Source organism: Bidens hawaiensis, unplaced genomic scaffold (genome assembly GCF_021521415.1).
Source record: "Bidens hawaiensis isolate Kalapana, Puna unplaced genomic scaffold, B.hawaiensis_p1.1 tig00010056_1, whole genome shotgun sequence".
Lineage (NCBI taxonomy): Eukaryota > Viridiplantae > Streptophyta > Magnoliopsida > Asterales > Asteraceae > Bidens > Bidens hawaiensis.
In genome coordinates, this window is record NW_027491759.1 from 382,055 (window position 1) to 395,692 (window position 13,638).

At 33.5% G+C, this 13,638-nt stretch overlaps 1 protein-coding gene, 4 non-coding genes and 2 pseudogenes across 5 annotated transcripts; all 7 read right to left on the reverse strand.

Annotated features, from left to right (window-relative positions):
* Positions 1-2,775: 2,775 nt before the first annotated feature.
* Positions 2,776-2,869, reverse strand: LOC143534096 (small nucleolar RNA Z159/U59; annotated as a pseudogene).
* A 54-nt stretch (positions 2,870-2,923) lies between these two features.
* Positions 2,924-3,025, reverse strand: LOC143534094 (small nucleolar RNA Z103). Its single transcript, XR_013135473.1, has one exon. It is a non-coding gene; the product is annotated as a small nucleolar RNA Z103 (small nucleolar RNA).
* A 389-nt stretch (positions 3,026-3,414) lies between these two features.
* LOC143534097 (small nucleolar RNA Z159/U59) lies at positions 3,415-3,508 on the reverse strand (annotated as a pseudogene).
* A 60-nt stretch (positions 3,509-3,568) lies between these two features.
* On the reverse strand, positions 3,569-3,672 carry LOC143534095 (small nucleolar RNA Z103). Its single transcript, XR_013135474.1, has one exon. It is a non-coding gene; the product is annotated as a small nucleolar RNA Z103 (small nucleolar RNA).
* A 33-nt stretch (positions 3,673-3,705) lies between these two features.
* On the reverse strand, positions 3,706-3,808 carry LOC143534092 (small nucleolar RNA Z103). Its single transcript, XR_013135471.1, has one exon. It is a non-coding gene; the product is annotated as a small nucleolar RNA Z103 (small nucleolar RNA).
* A 530-nt stretch (positions 3,809-4,338) lies between these two features.
* On the reverse strand, positions 4,339-4,485 carry LOC143534093 (small nucleolar RNA snoR137). Its single transcript, XR_013135472.1, has one exon. It is a non-coding gene; the product is annotated as a small nucleolar RNA snoR137 (small nucleolar RNA).
* Positions 4,486-7,568: 3,083 nt separating this feature from the next.
* On the reverse strand, positions 7,569-12,287 carry LOC143534068 (DAR GTPase 2, mitochondrial-like). Its single transcript, XM_077028664.1, has 8 exons — positions 12,117-12,287; positions 11,255-11,359; positions 10,467-10,544; positions 10,197-10,353; positions 9,646-9,716; positions 9,473-9,569; positions 9,117-9,262; positions 7,569-7,811 (listed from the first exon to the last, which is right to left on the reverse strand). The coding sequence occupies exons 1-8, from the start codon at positions 12,285-12,287 to the stop codon at positions 7,569-7,571; spliced, it is 1,068 nt and encodes a 355-aa protein (XP_076884779.1).
* Positions 12,288-13,638: the final 1,351 nt, after the last annotated feature.

Consider the following 13,638-nt stretch of genomic DNA (forward strand, 5'->3'; position numbering starts at 1 on the left):
ACATAAGGGGCATCAGTGGCGGAGATACACCTAATGTAAGGTGTCGGCCGACCCCTGTGAAAAAATAATTTTAAAGGTATATATATGTTAAAATCCCGGTCGACCCTATGAAATTTGGACACCGACCTTCTTCCGACCCCTGTGAATTTTTTTCCTGGATCCGCCACCGAGGGGGGCATATATATATATATATATCGACCGGGGCATATGAATTCTCAGAAACGGCCATGATTTTTACCCCAAACATACTCTATACTGTACTATGGTATTTATGCCGTTATACCTAGCTAATTAATGAGGATAGGTAGTTTAACCTTAAAAGAGGCTAAGAGAGTTAACAAGATATGTGTGGCACTCTGATTTTCGTCTATGCCTCTATGGTATTCAGTTTATAATGAGATCAGACTTATTTGAAAGGTACACGAACAGTGCCCAGGAAAGCATGTGTGATGACAAGAATTGCATGCATTCTGGGTGAGGGCTGGAGTTAATGCAACATTTCTTTTTGTTACTCTCTAAACCTTATAAAGAGCTAGATAATAAATTCAACTGCACATGCATACAATATAACATTGGATACAAGTGCAAATATACAGGAAAAATAAAGTAAAAAGTAGTGGGTTGCAAATATGCCATAAGAATGTGATACGTCCAAAATATTGCAACAAGAATTATTCATGGTATGAAAGCAGGAATTAAAGCAAAAGTAAGACCAGTCTGGGGTTAAAAAACAAAGCATAAGTGTCGCAAAAAGAAAGCATTAGCCCTACGTACGTACAAAGGGGACACGGACAGTTACGATTCTTGTTGTTGCTCTTCATCATCCACTTCTTGATGCATTCTTTATGATAACTGTGATTGCATTCTAGTTTGCCGATAATATCCTCTGCATGGCACACTGCACAAATTTCTTCATCTTCTTTCTCTTTAGCCCGTTTACTTGTTTCCACTGCAACTTCTATGGCCTCTTGCCGGTTATTACGTATACACTCACACCACAACACAATTGTTGCCATCCTGAAAGCGGATCGCTTTCGCACGAAACATAATCCTTCACCCTACCCTCATCACTATAAAAAACATATCTAGCCGTGACCACAAAATCGTTATTCGCTGTGAACGTCATGCATGCATACGAATCAGGACGCACATTACCAAAAATCTCCCTTTCAATTCCAACATAGTAATCATGGATCTCTGTTGTTTCGGGCTTGATGTACATCCAAGTATTCAACCTCAGGTCCTACATTAACAAGTATCATTTGATTGAATTTACTGAGAAAAATACCATAGGGACAAGACATTGGGACTTACCGGCTTACAGGTTATTCGAAATTGTTTGATAACTAATGGCAATGCAAGGTCTTAAACTTTACCTGTTAACGTAGTCCGCAAGTCAAATTAGCTTGGAATAGAATTATACTTCAAACTCTAGGCGGTTCAATTTCTAATTAATCTAATTTATAAAATTAATAATAGTAACTATAATAATAATAATAATAATATTTGTCATTGTTATGAGTATTGTTATTATTATTACTAATATACTTACGGGGTTTGTTGAAATTTTACCCCACGTATTATGATTGTTTTACACTATTCATTTCTAATATTTATATATTTTTTTCTAAAGTTTAATTTTATATATTGTAAGAAAGTTAATAATATGCTTAAGGTTTGATGTTGAAATAGTTTTACAAATAAATTAACAGGTTTAAAACTATCAAGTTTTGGTGAGACCCATAACCCGCATATTTTTTTTTAATATAAAATTGTTTTTAAATTATAAATATATTTAAAAAAATAAGATATTAATTTTTAGTATATCTCTATCTTATAGTATTTTTATTTCTAATAATGAGATTAATTTTTAATATAACCCGCTTAGAGTTATCTGGATTTGGTGAGACCCATACTCGTGTATTCCGGTCAAATATGAGAAGCCCTATTTATAAAAAAAGTAATTTGGTGGCTTGAATAAATGTATTAGGGTTTAGTTGTATATATTTAAGATTAAGATTAGGTAATTAATATACTTAAGGGGTTTGTTGTCTGAACCCGTTGATCTACTAGACTGACACGGTCCTTAAGACACATTAGGAAGACGCTACCCATAATCTATAATTAGCGAACAATGACATCACTCTCTTTCGACTTAACATGTGGGTAAAATGGGAATTAGTTTGATTCGTCATAGGGTTCTTGATTTGTTTGGGATCTACTTGATAACGTCTTGTGATCATTGGCGCGCATGTTCATCATATTTTTTGTTTATTGCTTACCAATGATATGTAATGACATAGGATCAACGTGTAATAACCTACCCTTTAATTAACATGCGGAATCCATTAAATATAAAAACACACAAGAATCACATTCAAATCTTCATATTGAAAATAGTCAAAGTACACAGTTAATCTGACAACTAATCTGACAAAATTAAAGCTTTGGTGCAACGGAATCAGTTTTCTTTTCACAAACTTGAAACTTAAAACTTCATTACTTCAAAAACTATTCATAAAATCTCAAAAATTGCATGGTGACATAAAAATTTGACATAAAAACTATTCTTAAAACTTCATTACTTCAAAAACTACATCGCTTTACCACAAAAACTGTTCACAAAATCCCAAAAGTTGCATGTCGCAATGAGTTTGAAGCAGAAACAAAACCTCTCAATGTTTAGCAAAAAACAATAAAACATAACCTGTTTCGGTCCTAATCTCTGCATAAGTAAAATGCCAACAAAAAATATTAAAAATTATATCACGTTCAGCCTCTTCAGTTCAGGTCTCCAATAATCAGTTCCGCATGGACGTTTACCATCCTCGGAAGAACGAAAGTTATTATTTGAATCATCATCAGAGGAACTCCTCGTCAAATTTAAAAAACAAAGAGATTGTAAATAAAAGTAAAAAAAATAACGGATCAGATTTCTGGCTTGAGTTTCTCAAAACTAAGAAACATTATTGGGCGCTCAGTTATTTCAGATTCGATCATCTGGGGAAATCATCATCATATCCGTCACCAAAAACAATTAAGATAAAACAAACAAATTGAATCTCTATGTTTTAACAAGATTAGGCCAAAATAAGTAAGTCCGTCTAGTTTCTGTTAGCCAGAGGTCAAATGTAAAGGCAAACTCGGTACTCTCTTTACAAAAACCCATCATTAATCACCCATTAACCATCTCAAACACATCCAATTCGTTCCAACCACGACTATTATGGAACGGATTAAATGTCTACAGGAAAAGATCAATCATGAAATTTTGAATGAAAATTAAAAAGAATGAGTATACCCTTACCTTTGAGCGGACTAACCAAACCTAGAAAAAGTAACTCAATAACAATCCAATACAAACAAATGAAATCAATATCTTAAATGAAAAACTGTTTAAACAGTTGATGATTATCTTCTTCAGTTCAGGTCTCCAATAATCGTTTCCGCATAGACGTTTAACGTCCTCAGAAGAAAAAAAGTTATTATTTTAATCATCATCAGGGGAAATACTTAATTACTTTAAACAAAATGAACATAAAAAAACAAACTAACAAAATAAATAGAGAGGGGTCAGATTTCTGGCTTGGATTCTCTATAATATAGAGAATGTAAATAATGCGCTCGGTATAATCAACTTCGATCATCTGGGGAAATAATCATCATTTCCACTCTCTAACAATCAAAAAATAACAAATAATAATAATGGATCAGATTTCTGGCTTGAGTTTCTTCAAAAGAAGAAACATAAAATGAGCGCTCAGTTATTTCAGATTCGATCATCTGGGGAAATCATCATCATTTCCATTACCAAGAAAAATACAATTAAGTAAATTACAGATTGTGTTTCATCAGTTAGGCAACAGATTGAATCTATTTGTTTCAAAAGCTGGATTGATAATATTACATTATTAATAGCACAAACTAACAGAAACAAAAATTATTAATATCAAATTTACAATAAAAACCTCACACTCTATGTATACAAAAAAGCTATAAAAAACAATAAGTGCTATTTTTATAGAGATGAAATGTTAAGAAATTTGGTTTTCTACAAGCATGCTATTAACAAACATAATAGTACCGATCCCACCAAATAAACTGATAAGCTCAACAATGTTATGCTAGCCCGAGAAACACAATCTGTAATTAACTTAAAAATAATTAAAAATTTATCCAGACCTGAATAAACATAGCTCAAATAACAAAAGCTACATTAAGTCATCAAAACCGGACAATTAATATCGCATCGGCTCATACACAACACCTATTAATTCTTAAAGCGCCGGTAATCAGTATTTCGATGCTAAATCAACAACTAATTATTACATAATGAACAAATGTGCCAGGAGACAGGTAGCATCGATGCAATTGTATACACACCGAGCTGTTTAATACTGGTAATATAATAAAATACTTAATCTATGCTCCGGAAACTTGAATGTCTCTCACTTGATTTGAGAGATTTCACCATTATGAAGCAACAAAAAAAAAATAAACAAAGAAATAGAGCTTAATTAAATAGAAATAGAAAGCATTGAAGATATTTCAAAGCCATGAGAAAACAATTCACAAGTAAACTATAGATGTTGTGAAAAGTGAAAACAAATAGGGGCGTTTGAGAATTTTGATTTTTGCTTTCGTTGACACGTCCGCCGGGAGCCGACGAACGTAACGCCTATCAAAAGCAACACAGAATAAATATGAATAAAACGATACCTAACAATGTGACGCCGCCGTTAAACGGTTATGTGTTGAATTGGTTGAATGGAGATGTGGTATTTGTAGGCGTGGGTAAAACCCTAATTTGTTGATGGGTAATTACCGAAATGCCCTTTGCAACGGCTGTTTTGTTAACAATATTGGTTAAATACTGTTTTGGTCCTTGACTTCTTACAATACTCATTTGTACCACAAAATACTTTTGTAAATGTTTTTACTCTAAACTTATAAGTATGGATGTTTGTGTTTTCATTAGTTGGTTTGAGATTAAGTGTGTGGATTATTGAATTAAGATGTGTCTCAGTAGTAATAGTGTTATGTGCTTTTATATTGAAATATTTTTTTTTATACTTTTAAAAGTTCAACTGGATTGGACTGCCTCTGCTAACACACGAGTCGTCGATGCATATAGACTGTCAATGCTAGGTGATTTGACCTCCTCACAAAAGGGAGGAATGGACGCTTTATGAATTTATATGGTTAACTCAATCTTCTATCAATAAGTGTGTTAGACTTGGTTGATTGTTGTCTCTAAATCACCTTTCTTGATAGGTTTTTTTGGTTAAACATCTATCTCTATCTATATCCTAATCAAACTAAACCTTAACTGATCCTATCTTAATATAACTTAAATTTATTTTGATTAGAGTTTACTCATTACCAATTTAATAACTTGTTAATCCTACAACTTTTATTTCTATATCGTATTTCCATCGTCTTGAAAGAATAAGTATTAATTGTTTTTATTTGAATACAAAATTCGGGTGTTACAAGCAATGTGTGAATCTAAGGCGATTAACTAAAAGTGTATGCCATAACTGTCTACATCTCATCTCGTATCCCATTGGTTGGGAGTTTCCCTTGATGAATCCAAGGCGAGACAAAACCAATGGCGCAAGATCATAAGTGGAACCATATGACCAGGAGCTTTTGTGACTTAGTAACGATGCATGAGGACGTTCATGTTTTAGCGTTGGGAGAACGTGGCAAACAAATGTTTGAATATCATATTCACTCAAAAATGTGCGTTTCATAGTCATTCCAACATATCATGCTGGCGTGCCTCTAACGACTAATCAAAGATTGAGCACAACAGGTGCCTGCGCCACTTATATTCCACAAGTCAAAAATTGAGGTCACTCCCATGATAAGTCTATGAGACAAAAACTAATGATTTGCGATCATAAGTGAGAGATGGCTGGATTTGAGGAAGTCATAGGACGAACTCGTGACATTAAGAGTACCTTAAAATAATCACATGTATACGACTTTTTAAAACAAATCTTTTCAATTTAAGAAATAATTCAAGGGTTAAAAAAGGCTCTTGATATAAACAAAACGTGTAAGGTTCGGAGCTTCACATCATGTCCACCATATTCAATGAGTGGTGTTTTTTATAAGGAAAATTGGATTTTAATAATTCAAACTATTAACTATTGGCCTATATTAATCCCAACTAACAATTTAACTAATGGCAGTCCCAACTTTCAACTTTGTTATCATTAGCAATCCCACACCAACAGATTGTTAACTCCGTTAATATTTAAATACATAAGCAGTCCCTATAGGTTATACATAGCTACTCAATTCATCTGTATTTCCCCTGACCGCCACCACCATCGGTCGACACCAGCACCCTCTTGAGCCACCGTGCACCACCATCTTCATTTAATTTATTTTGCCTGAAGCACCGAAACGATGATGACAACCACCACCGGTGGTTATCATTTTTCAGGCGATTTTCAAATTCTCGTAAATCTCGCGGGTACTGTTAATTTTGTTGAGATTAGCTGCCGATGACGTATCAATCAACGACGGACATCAATGGCTGCCGATAAAACTTGAAATTGAATATAATAATTGATGAATATGAAAAGATACGTGATTAAACAAGTGAGAATAATGTAATTGATCACACACTCACACATCTACCGTCGAACACTGATTTTGACTATCTCAGCATGAGCATTTTGACGAAATCCAATATAATTGAACAAAACTAAAAGGTCTGAGGCATATCTTCATATTATGAAACCAATAACATGAACAAAAATCATTTTTTAGCATCAATGATTTAGGAGGCCGATGCTGCACGGTGGTCGCCGGAAACACAGAGGGTACTCATCTAAGGTTCGGTGGTTTTTTTTATTCGAACTTGTTATATGTGTAAACTATAGGGACTGTTTATGTAGTTAAAAATAAACGAAGTTAACCGTTAGTGTGGGATTGTTACCGGTAACAAAGTTAAAAGTTGGGATTATTATTAGTAAGATTGTTAGTTGGGATTAATATTGGCCAATAGTTAATAGTTTGGATTATTAAAATCCAATTTTCCTTTTTATAATATAGAGAGTAGTTTATGGTGTTTTGATTCGAGGAAAGAGAAATACAGTGATTTTTTCTGTAAACTTGAAAAGTTACTGTTCATCCCATATAATTTTTTAATATTTTATTGAAAGTAGTTATGAGCGAACGAGAGATAAAATGTAATGATAAAAGTACGAAAAAATATTATTTAATTGAAAACCAAAAAAAAAATGTAGTGTTTTTTAGTGTAATTTTGGATTTGAATATAGGGAAAGAGATGAAAATGCTATGAGAGTTACTGTTCTAACAATATTTTGAGTGTAAATTTGAAAAGTTATTGTTCACACCTTCATAAGCTCCTAAATATGAAAACATAGAAAATAATAAAAACTCCATGTAAATTCCGAAGTTATATTATAATAAATGAATCCAATTACAACAGATAGACAGGTAAGCGAGTAATAAGCTGCACTGCACCCCCTTTTGAATGGCAAAACTGATCCTACTGAAAACTAAATTATCGTTTTTTCAGCCCAAATTTAACTTGGTAGGCTATCCAAAGTATAATGGCCAAGTCTACCTGTACGGTACAGATTAACAACCTTAGTAGCAACTGTACTATTAGCAGCCTCAAGTGAATCTGATTTTACATTGAAAACTTTTCTAAGTGTTGCAAACTGTGCTTCAATAAGGTGTTCCATATCATTCTCGTCTTCAACGTTTCCTTCGAAAGATGAGATCTCCTTGAATAGAGCTCGACGAACAGCTTGAACGACTAAATCCTACATTAGCGTATCGAGTCTTAGTTGCAAACACAAGGATCACAAATTTTGAATTCTATGTATGATGATTAAATAAAGTTTTTAATTAACAAAATAGTAAAGTATTCCCTCCAACAAATTTCTCATGTTTTCAGTCAAGGGGTGTTTGACCCAAATCGTTAACAACGGCTTGGCGGCTTAACAGTTCAGTTTTGGTGGTTCGAATAGATACATCCTTTATCGTTCAAAATGATTGGTTTGTATTAGTTTTTTTTTAAAAGATGGTTCATGATTATAAAACATATTCATGAGAAAATGAAAAAAATGTATATAAATAATAAAAGTTAAACGACCGATTCCAAATTTCAAGCCGGATTGTAGGCCTATAAATGAACCGAACGTTCAGTAACTGTTCGTAAACCATTCGCCCGAAAGTTCGTTTCAAGTGGTGAATCGGTAATCAGAAACACAGCAGAAAACACAGAACGTATTGCCAACTTGCGAATATTATTAATCAGAAAATTTACATCAAAAAACTGATTACATAGGAGAGCATTTATAACTAGCTAACTCCTAGGTTTATTCGACTTCAAATACACTATCTTTATCTAATAAACATTACTAGATAAACCAAACTCGTTTAAACTATTATCTTGTTATTAGACCAAGTGTAATCGACTTCAAACTCTCCAAATACTGAACTCCCGGTTTGGCCCGACTCACCGAAACCGGTTCGGTAATTCCCAACATCGTTTATGTTCCTTTATTTAATTAGCGAACTAACACGAACCAAATTTTTTGTTCATTTAACTAAACGAACGAGCATGAACACTGTTTATTCATTTGTGCCCGTTCTTTTAACCCATTTAACTATGTAATTTTATAGATATTAAAAACAAATAAATATGTAAATAAGAAGCCATATGTGTTAATCATGCACTTAATCTTTTATATTTGGTTGTGTTCATTTATGTTTGTTTGTGTTCGTTTAAGTTTGTTTGTATATGTTTGTTTATGCTTGTTCAATTATGTGCATTTATGATCGTTTACGTTCGTGAACTGTTTGTTTAGATTTTTAATGTACGAACATAAACACATGCAAACATGTTCATTTTTTATGTGCACATAATTGAACACGAATGGTTCGAGTTCGTTTGAAGTTAAATAAACGAACACGAACATGCCATTGTTCACGTTCGTTTACTGGCATACCGGGCTGAACCGTTTGGATCTCAAACTGGCCAAATTGGCCAACCTGTTAATGTTGATGAACAACTTAGATTAACATATAACTGAAAATTAACATAAACTCAAGTCTTTTGGTACCTGTGTATGATCATTCATAATTTGATTCTCATTCTTGTCTAACTCTGCAATATTTTCCCATTTCTTGTATTCATGACTAAGATTGAGTATTGAGAGAAAATATTGAGCAAGGTCTGACTGGTCAAACAGTGAGTCATCAATAGCTCCTGCATCATCAACGATAAGTATTTAAATAATTATTTTAACAATTAAAAAATTTTAAGACGCGTTTTAAACAAAAGATTATAATAAAGTGGCAGATAAGCAGGCAACAAGCTGTGCCGCAACCCCCCTTTTGGATAGTAAACCGATCTTATTAAAAACAAAGTTTTGGGTATAAAAACATACCAGAAATCTCAAGAGTAAAAAAACAGTACCAGTTAACGCTAATTTGGAAGACCGTTCAACATCAACAATTTCAGGTGGCAAAATTCCGGGGGTGTCCAAGATATATACGCTAGGATGACTCACGATCTGAAATTCAAATATTATTATACGAGCACCTTTCAAAACATATGTTACCGAGAAAACATGTAAACGAGGATTATACCTTTAAACTGATAATATCTTTTGTCTCTCCCGGATGTGGACTCACTGTGGCTTGTTTTAACTTACCCTTTTCTTCAACACATACGCATTAAGTGTTAGAAACAAACATAAGCATACATTGATATGCACTACCACAAAACAGGCCTTTAAAACTAGGGGTGTTCATCAATTCTGTTAACTTGGTTTTGAATATAACTAATAAACCGATTTCAAGCGAATATAACCGAATTGAATATTTTAGCTAAAAATATTTAAAAAATAATAATTTATAAACATAATTTTTATTATAATCCTTTAATAATATATAAAGATAAGTTAATTTGGTATAATACTTTTATTAAGTAATTAATTATATTAAAAAGAAGTAAATTTGGTATAAGCTTTTTATAAGGAAACTAGTTTAATGTATTGTACAAAGATTTCTTATGTCATTATAAAATTGAAATTAGGAATTTGACACATATGAATGAGAAAAAAAACTTGGGAATATTCGGTTAATACATGTTATTAACCAAATTCAGAATTTGCATAACCAAAAACTGAACTGGTTACCTGCAGCAGTAACTCGTCCGATTTGATGCAAAGAGTTTGCAAAAGCAGATTTTCCAACATTTGGAATTCCAACCAGCATTACGGTAGTTGGGAGATCATTACTTGATTGCATGTTCCGTCTCAAGTCTCTAACTTTAGCTTGAAGAAAGTTCAAAAACTACAAGCGGGTCGGGTGAATTATTATAGCGTAAGAGTTGCAAATGCAAGTATTATGGTAGTTGTGTGAGCTGTTTAAAATGACAATAAAAGAATATATTTGTTTCTAATTACCTGCTTGACATTATCCTTGTTATGAGAATTAATAGCAAAAGGTATGCAATTTTGCTCCCTAAAGTAAGCCATCCATTCCTATAATATATGGGAAATTAGAAACTCATCTTTAACAGCTTCAAAATCTGATTTAAAATCTGCTCATCTTATATAAGGTTGTATAATTTGAGTTGACCCAAATGAGGTAAATGAAATTATTTTTTACCCAAATCAACTTATTTCTTTAAGAACGGGCCATGATGATCGCCACTAGGGGTGCAAACAAGCCAAGCCACTCGCAAGCTACTCAAGTTCGGATCAATTAAAAGTTCGGAACGAGCCGAGCTTTTTCGAGCTCGGGCTCGAATAAAGTTCATTTAGTTATCAAGCTTGAGCTTGAGCCTTGAATGTGAAGCACGTTTAGGCTCGTCAAGCCTTAACGAGTGTTATGTATTTTTAAGTTTAACCTCTTTTAGACTTCTATGTATTAATTTCACATTTCATAACTGAGTTCGAGCCAAGCTTTGGCTTGTTTTAAGGCACTACAAGAGCTCGAGCTGAGCTTAGGCTCGTTTAAGGTTTTCCTTAAAATATATAGAAGTAAGTAAATTTTATATGCATTAATTATTAAATAATAAACGAGGAGAGCCTGAGCTTGAAGAAACAATCACGAGATGAGCTCGAGGTTTAGAAAAAGAGCTCGAAACAAGTCGAGCTCAAGCTATCGCTAGTCAAAACGAGCCGAGCTCAATCCAAGCTATCGTCACTGTCCCTAATCTTATATTAAATTGCTATAAAGAATCTCTCACCTTAGTTTTCGAGTGACTTGCAAGATCCATTTTGTTCAGGACGATTATGTTCCTGGAGGAAGATGGGGAGTATCTCAAATTCCCATATTCTGATGACACTGGAATCTAAAAAGAATTCAAGAATCATCAAACCAACTTGCTGAAGAAAGTAGGGGTGCACATCAAACCGAAAAAAAACCCCAAAATAATCGAACCAAAACAAAACCGACGGTTTGGTTTTATGTTTTCGTAAAAACCAAATTTCCGGTTCAGCTTGATTTTGGTTTTACATGTCATATAAACCGAAAAAAACCAACCGAGCCGAAATTATAGATTTTCGTTTTTTTAATTTATTTTTGAAGTAATTTATAAAAAAAATAATAATAATATGTAACTCAAATAGTTTGGCCCAAATTTATAATAATCAATTAGTTATTAATTAACAAAATAATTTAGACCAAAATTCATCATTTTGAGCCAAATATTGTTGAAGCTCAAATGGTGAAACCGAACCGAACGATTTTCTAAAACTCAAGAACCCTAGTTTTGGTTCGGTTTTATTCCAGAACCAACCCAAACCGAACCGTGCACACCCCTAGCAGAAAGTAAGAAATAAATAGAAAAAGATGAACAATTTAAAAGAAACATGACCAAGACAGCCCAAAACCGAAACCAAACAGTTTCAAAATCTCAAAAACCGACATTTCGGTTTTTATCCCAAAACCGAACCGAACCATACACACCCATATCAAGAATCATCAAACCAACTTGCAGAAAGTAGGAAATAAACAGAAAAGTCAAGTAATTTAAGTTTTTAACAAGATCTATTTGAGGCATTTTATCGAACAGTTGGCGGGCACAACGAAACGGGACAGACACTCACCCGCGCGTCTCGGACTTCAAGAACAAAATCAGCAAGCGGAAGCCGCTGAGAAATGGCCCGAGATGCTGCACGCATATGTTGATTGTACCACCAGCTTGAAGATCTGCTGTCAGACACTTTCTTAACTGAATTACCTAACTTTTGAATTAATTTAGTTGCTGTTCCCGCCATTGTTATCAAAAGCTTGAATAATATTATTATTTAACAGCGTAACAGTGTCTAATTACGAATTAGTGTTGATACCGTTGATATACAGACTGAATTCGCGTCGGTTCTGTTTAAACTTAAATTATGTTTGTGTTTTTTTGGAGCTTACTCGCTTATTTTTACGATTTAATGCTCGTGACGTTGTTACTGACCGAATATTTGTTGTTTAAATGCGCTAGCATTGTTTTTTTTCTTTGTAAATATGTTAATTTTAAGTATCATCCGATTGGTCCATATGGCGCGACACCAACTTATGCCACGCCAACGTTTGTTTTTTACTTTTAAAAAAATATGTTATTTTTTAGGGCTTACTTATCTATGTTTACGATTTAGTGTTGATACCGCTGATATCGACCGAATTCGTGTCGGTTCGTTACCACAACGCACGAGGTCTTGTCCTCTTCTGTTTTAAAGTTTTATTATGTTTGTGGGGCTTACTCATTTATTTTTACGATGTAATGCTCATGTCGTCGTTATCGACCAAATACTCGTCGGTTCGTCAACGCGACGCATGGAGTTTGTATTTTTTTTCCTGCTACTTAAATATGCTATCATTGTTCTTTTAGTATGTTAATTTGTTGTATTTGGGCATTGACGAATTTACTTTTTTGGTTTAGTACTAATGTTGTAACCCGATAATGACTGGATTCGCATCAACTTGCAGTCGTACCGCGCGAATTTTACCAACCGATTACACTTTCGTTTTATATATATATATATATCATAATTATACGAGCGCTAATACTTTTATTTACGTTTACTCTTTTGGGTTTATTGTCAATATCTTTACGAATCAAATGAATTTGTGTCGTTTTACCACCGTAACACGACGGGTTTTGATCCCGAGTTATCTTTTAGAACCCCACCACCAGAATACCAACCCCCATCCACCCAAGATTCATCTTAAATGAAGATAAGCTTAAAAAAACAAAGAATTCAATATAATTGTCCAAAAACATTATTGTTGGCCCAAATATTTTCACTGTTCATGCGTCATGGGCTTTATTATCACCGGTCAATTTTTTCATTTCAAATGCATTAATAATAATAATAATAATAATAATAATAATAATAATAATAGAATTCATAGCTAAAAAATGAACCTCGAGGTTGATGACCTATTGACAGAGATAAAACCTTTTAAACAGATAAATGCCATAGGTTCAAGTTCAGAAAACTTTACATTCGGCTCACCACCCCCGTGTTTCCTCCTCTCTCTCCTTATTTTCCCGTATCTCACTCCCTCTATCCTCTAATCCCGTCATTTGCAACCTTTGTAGCGGGTGCCTAACTCCTCCATCACCGCTAGACAACC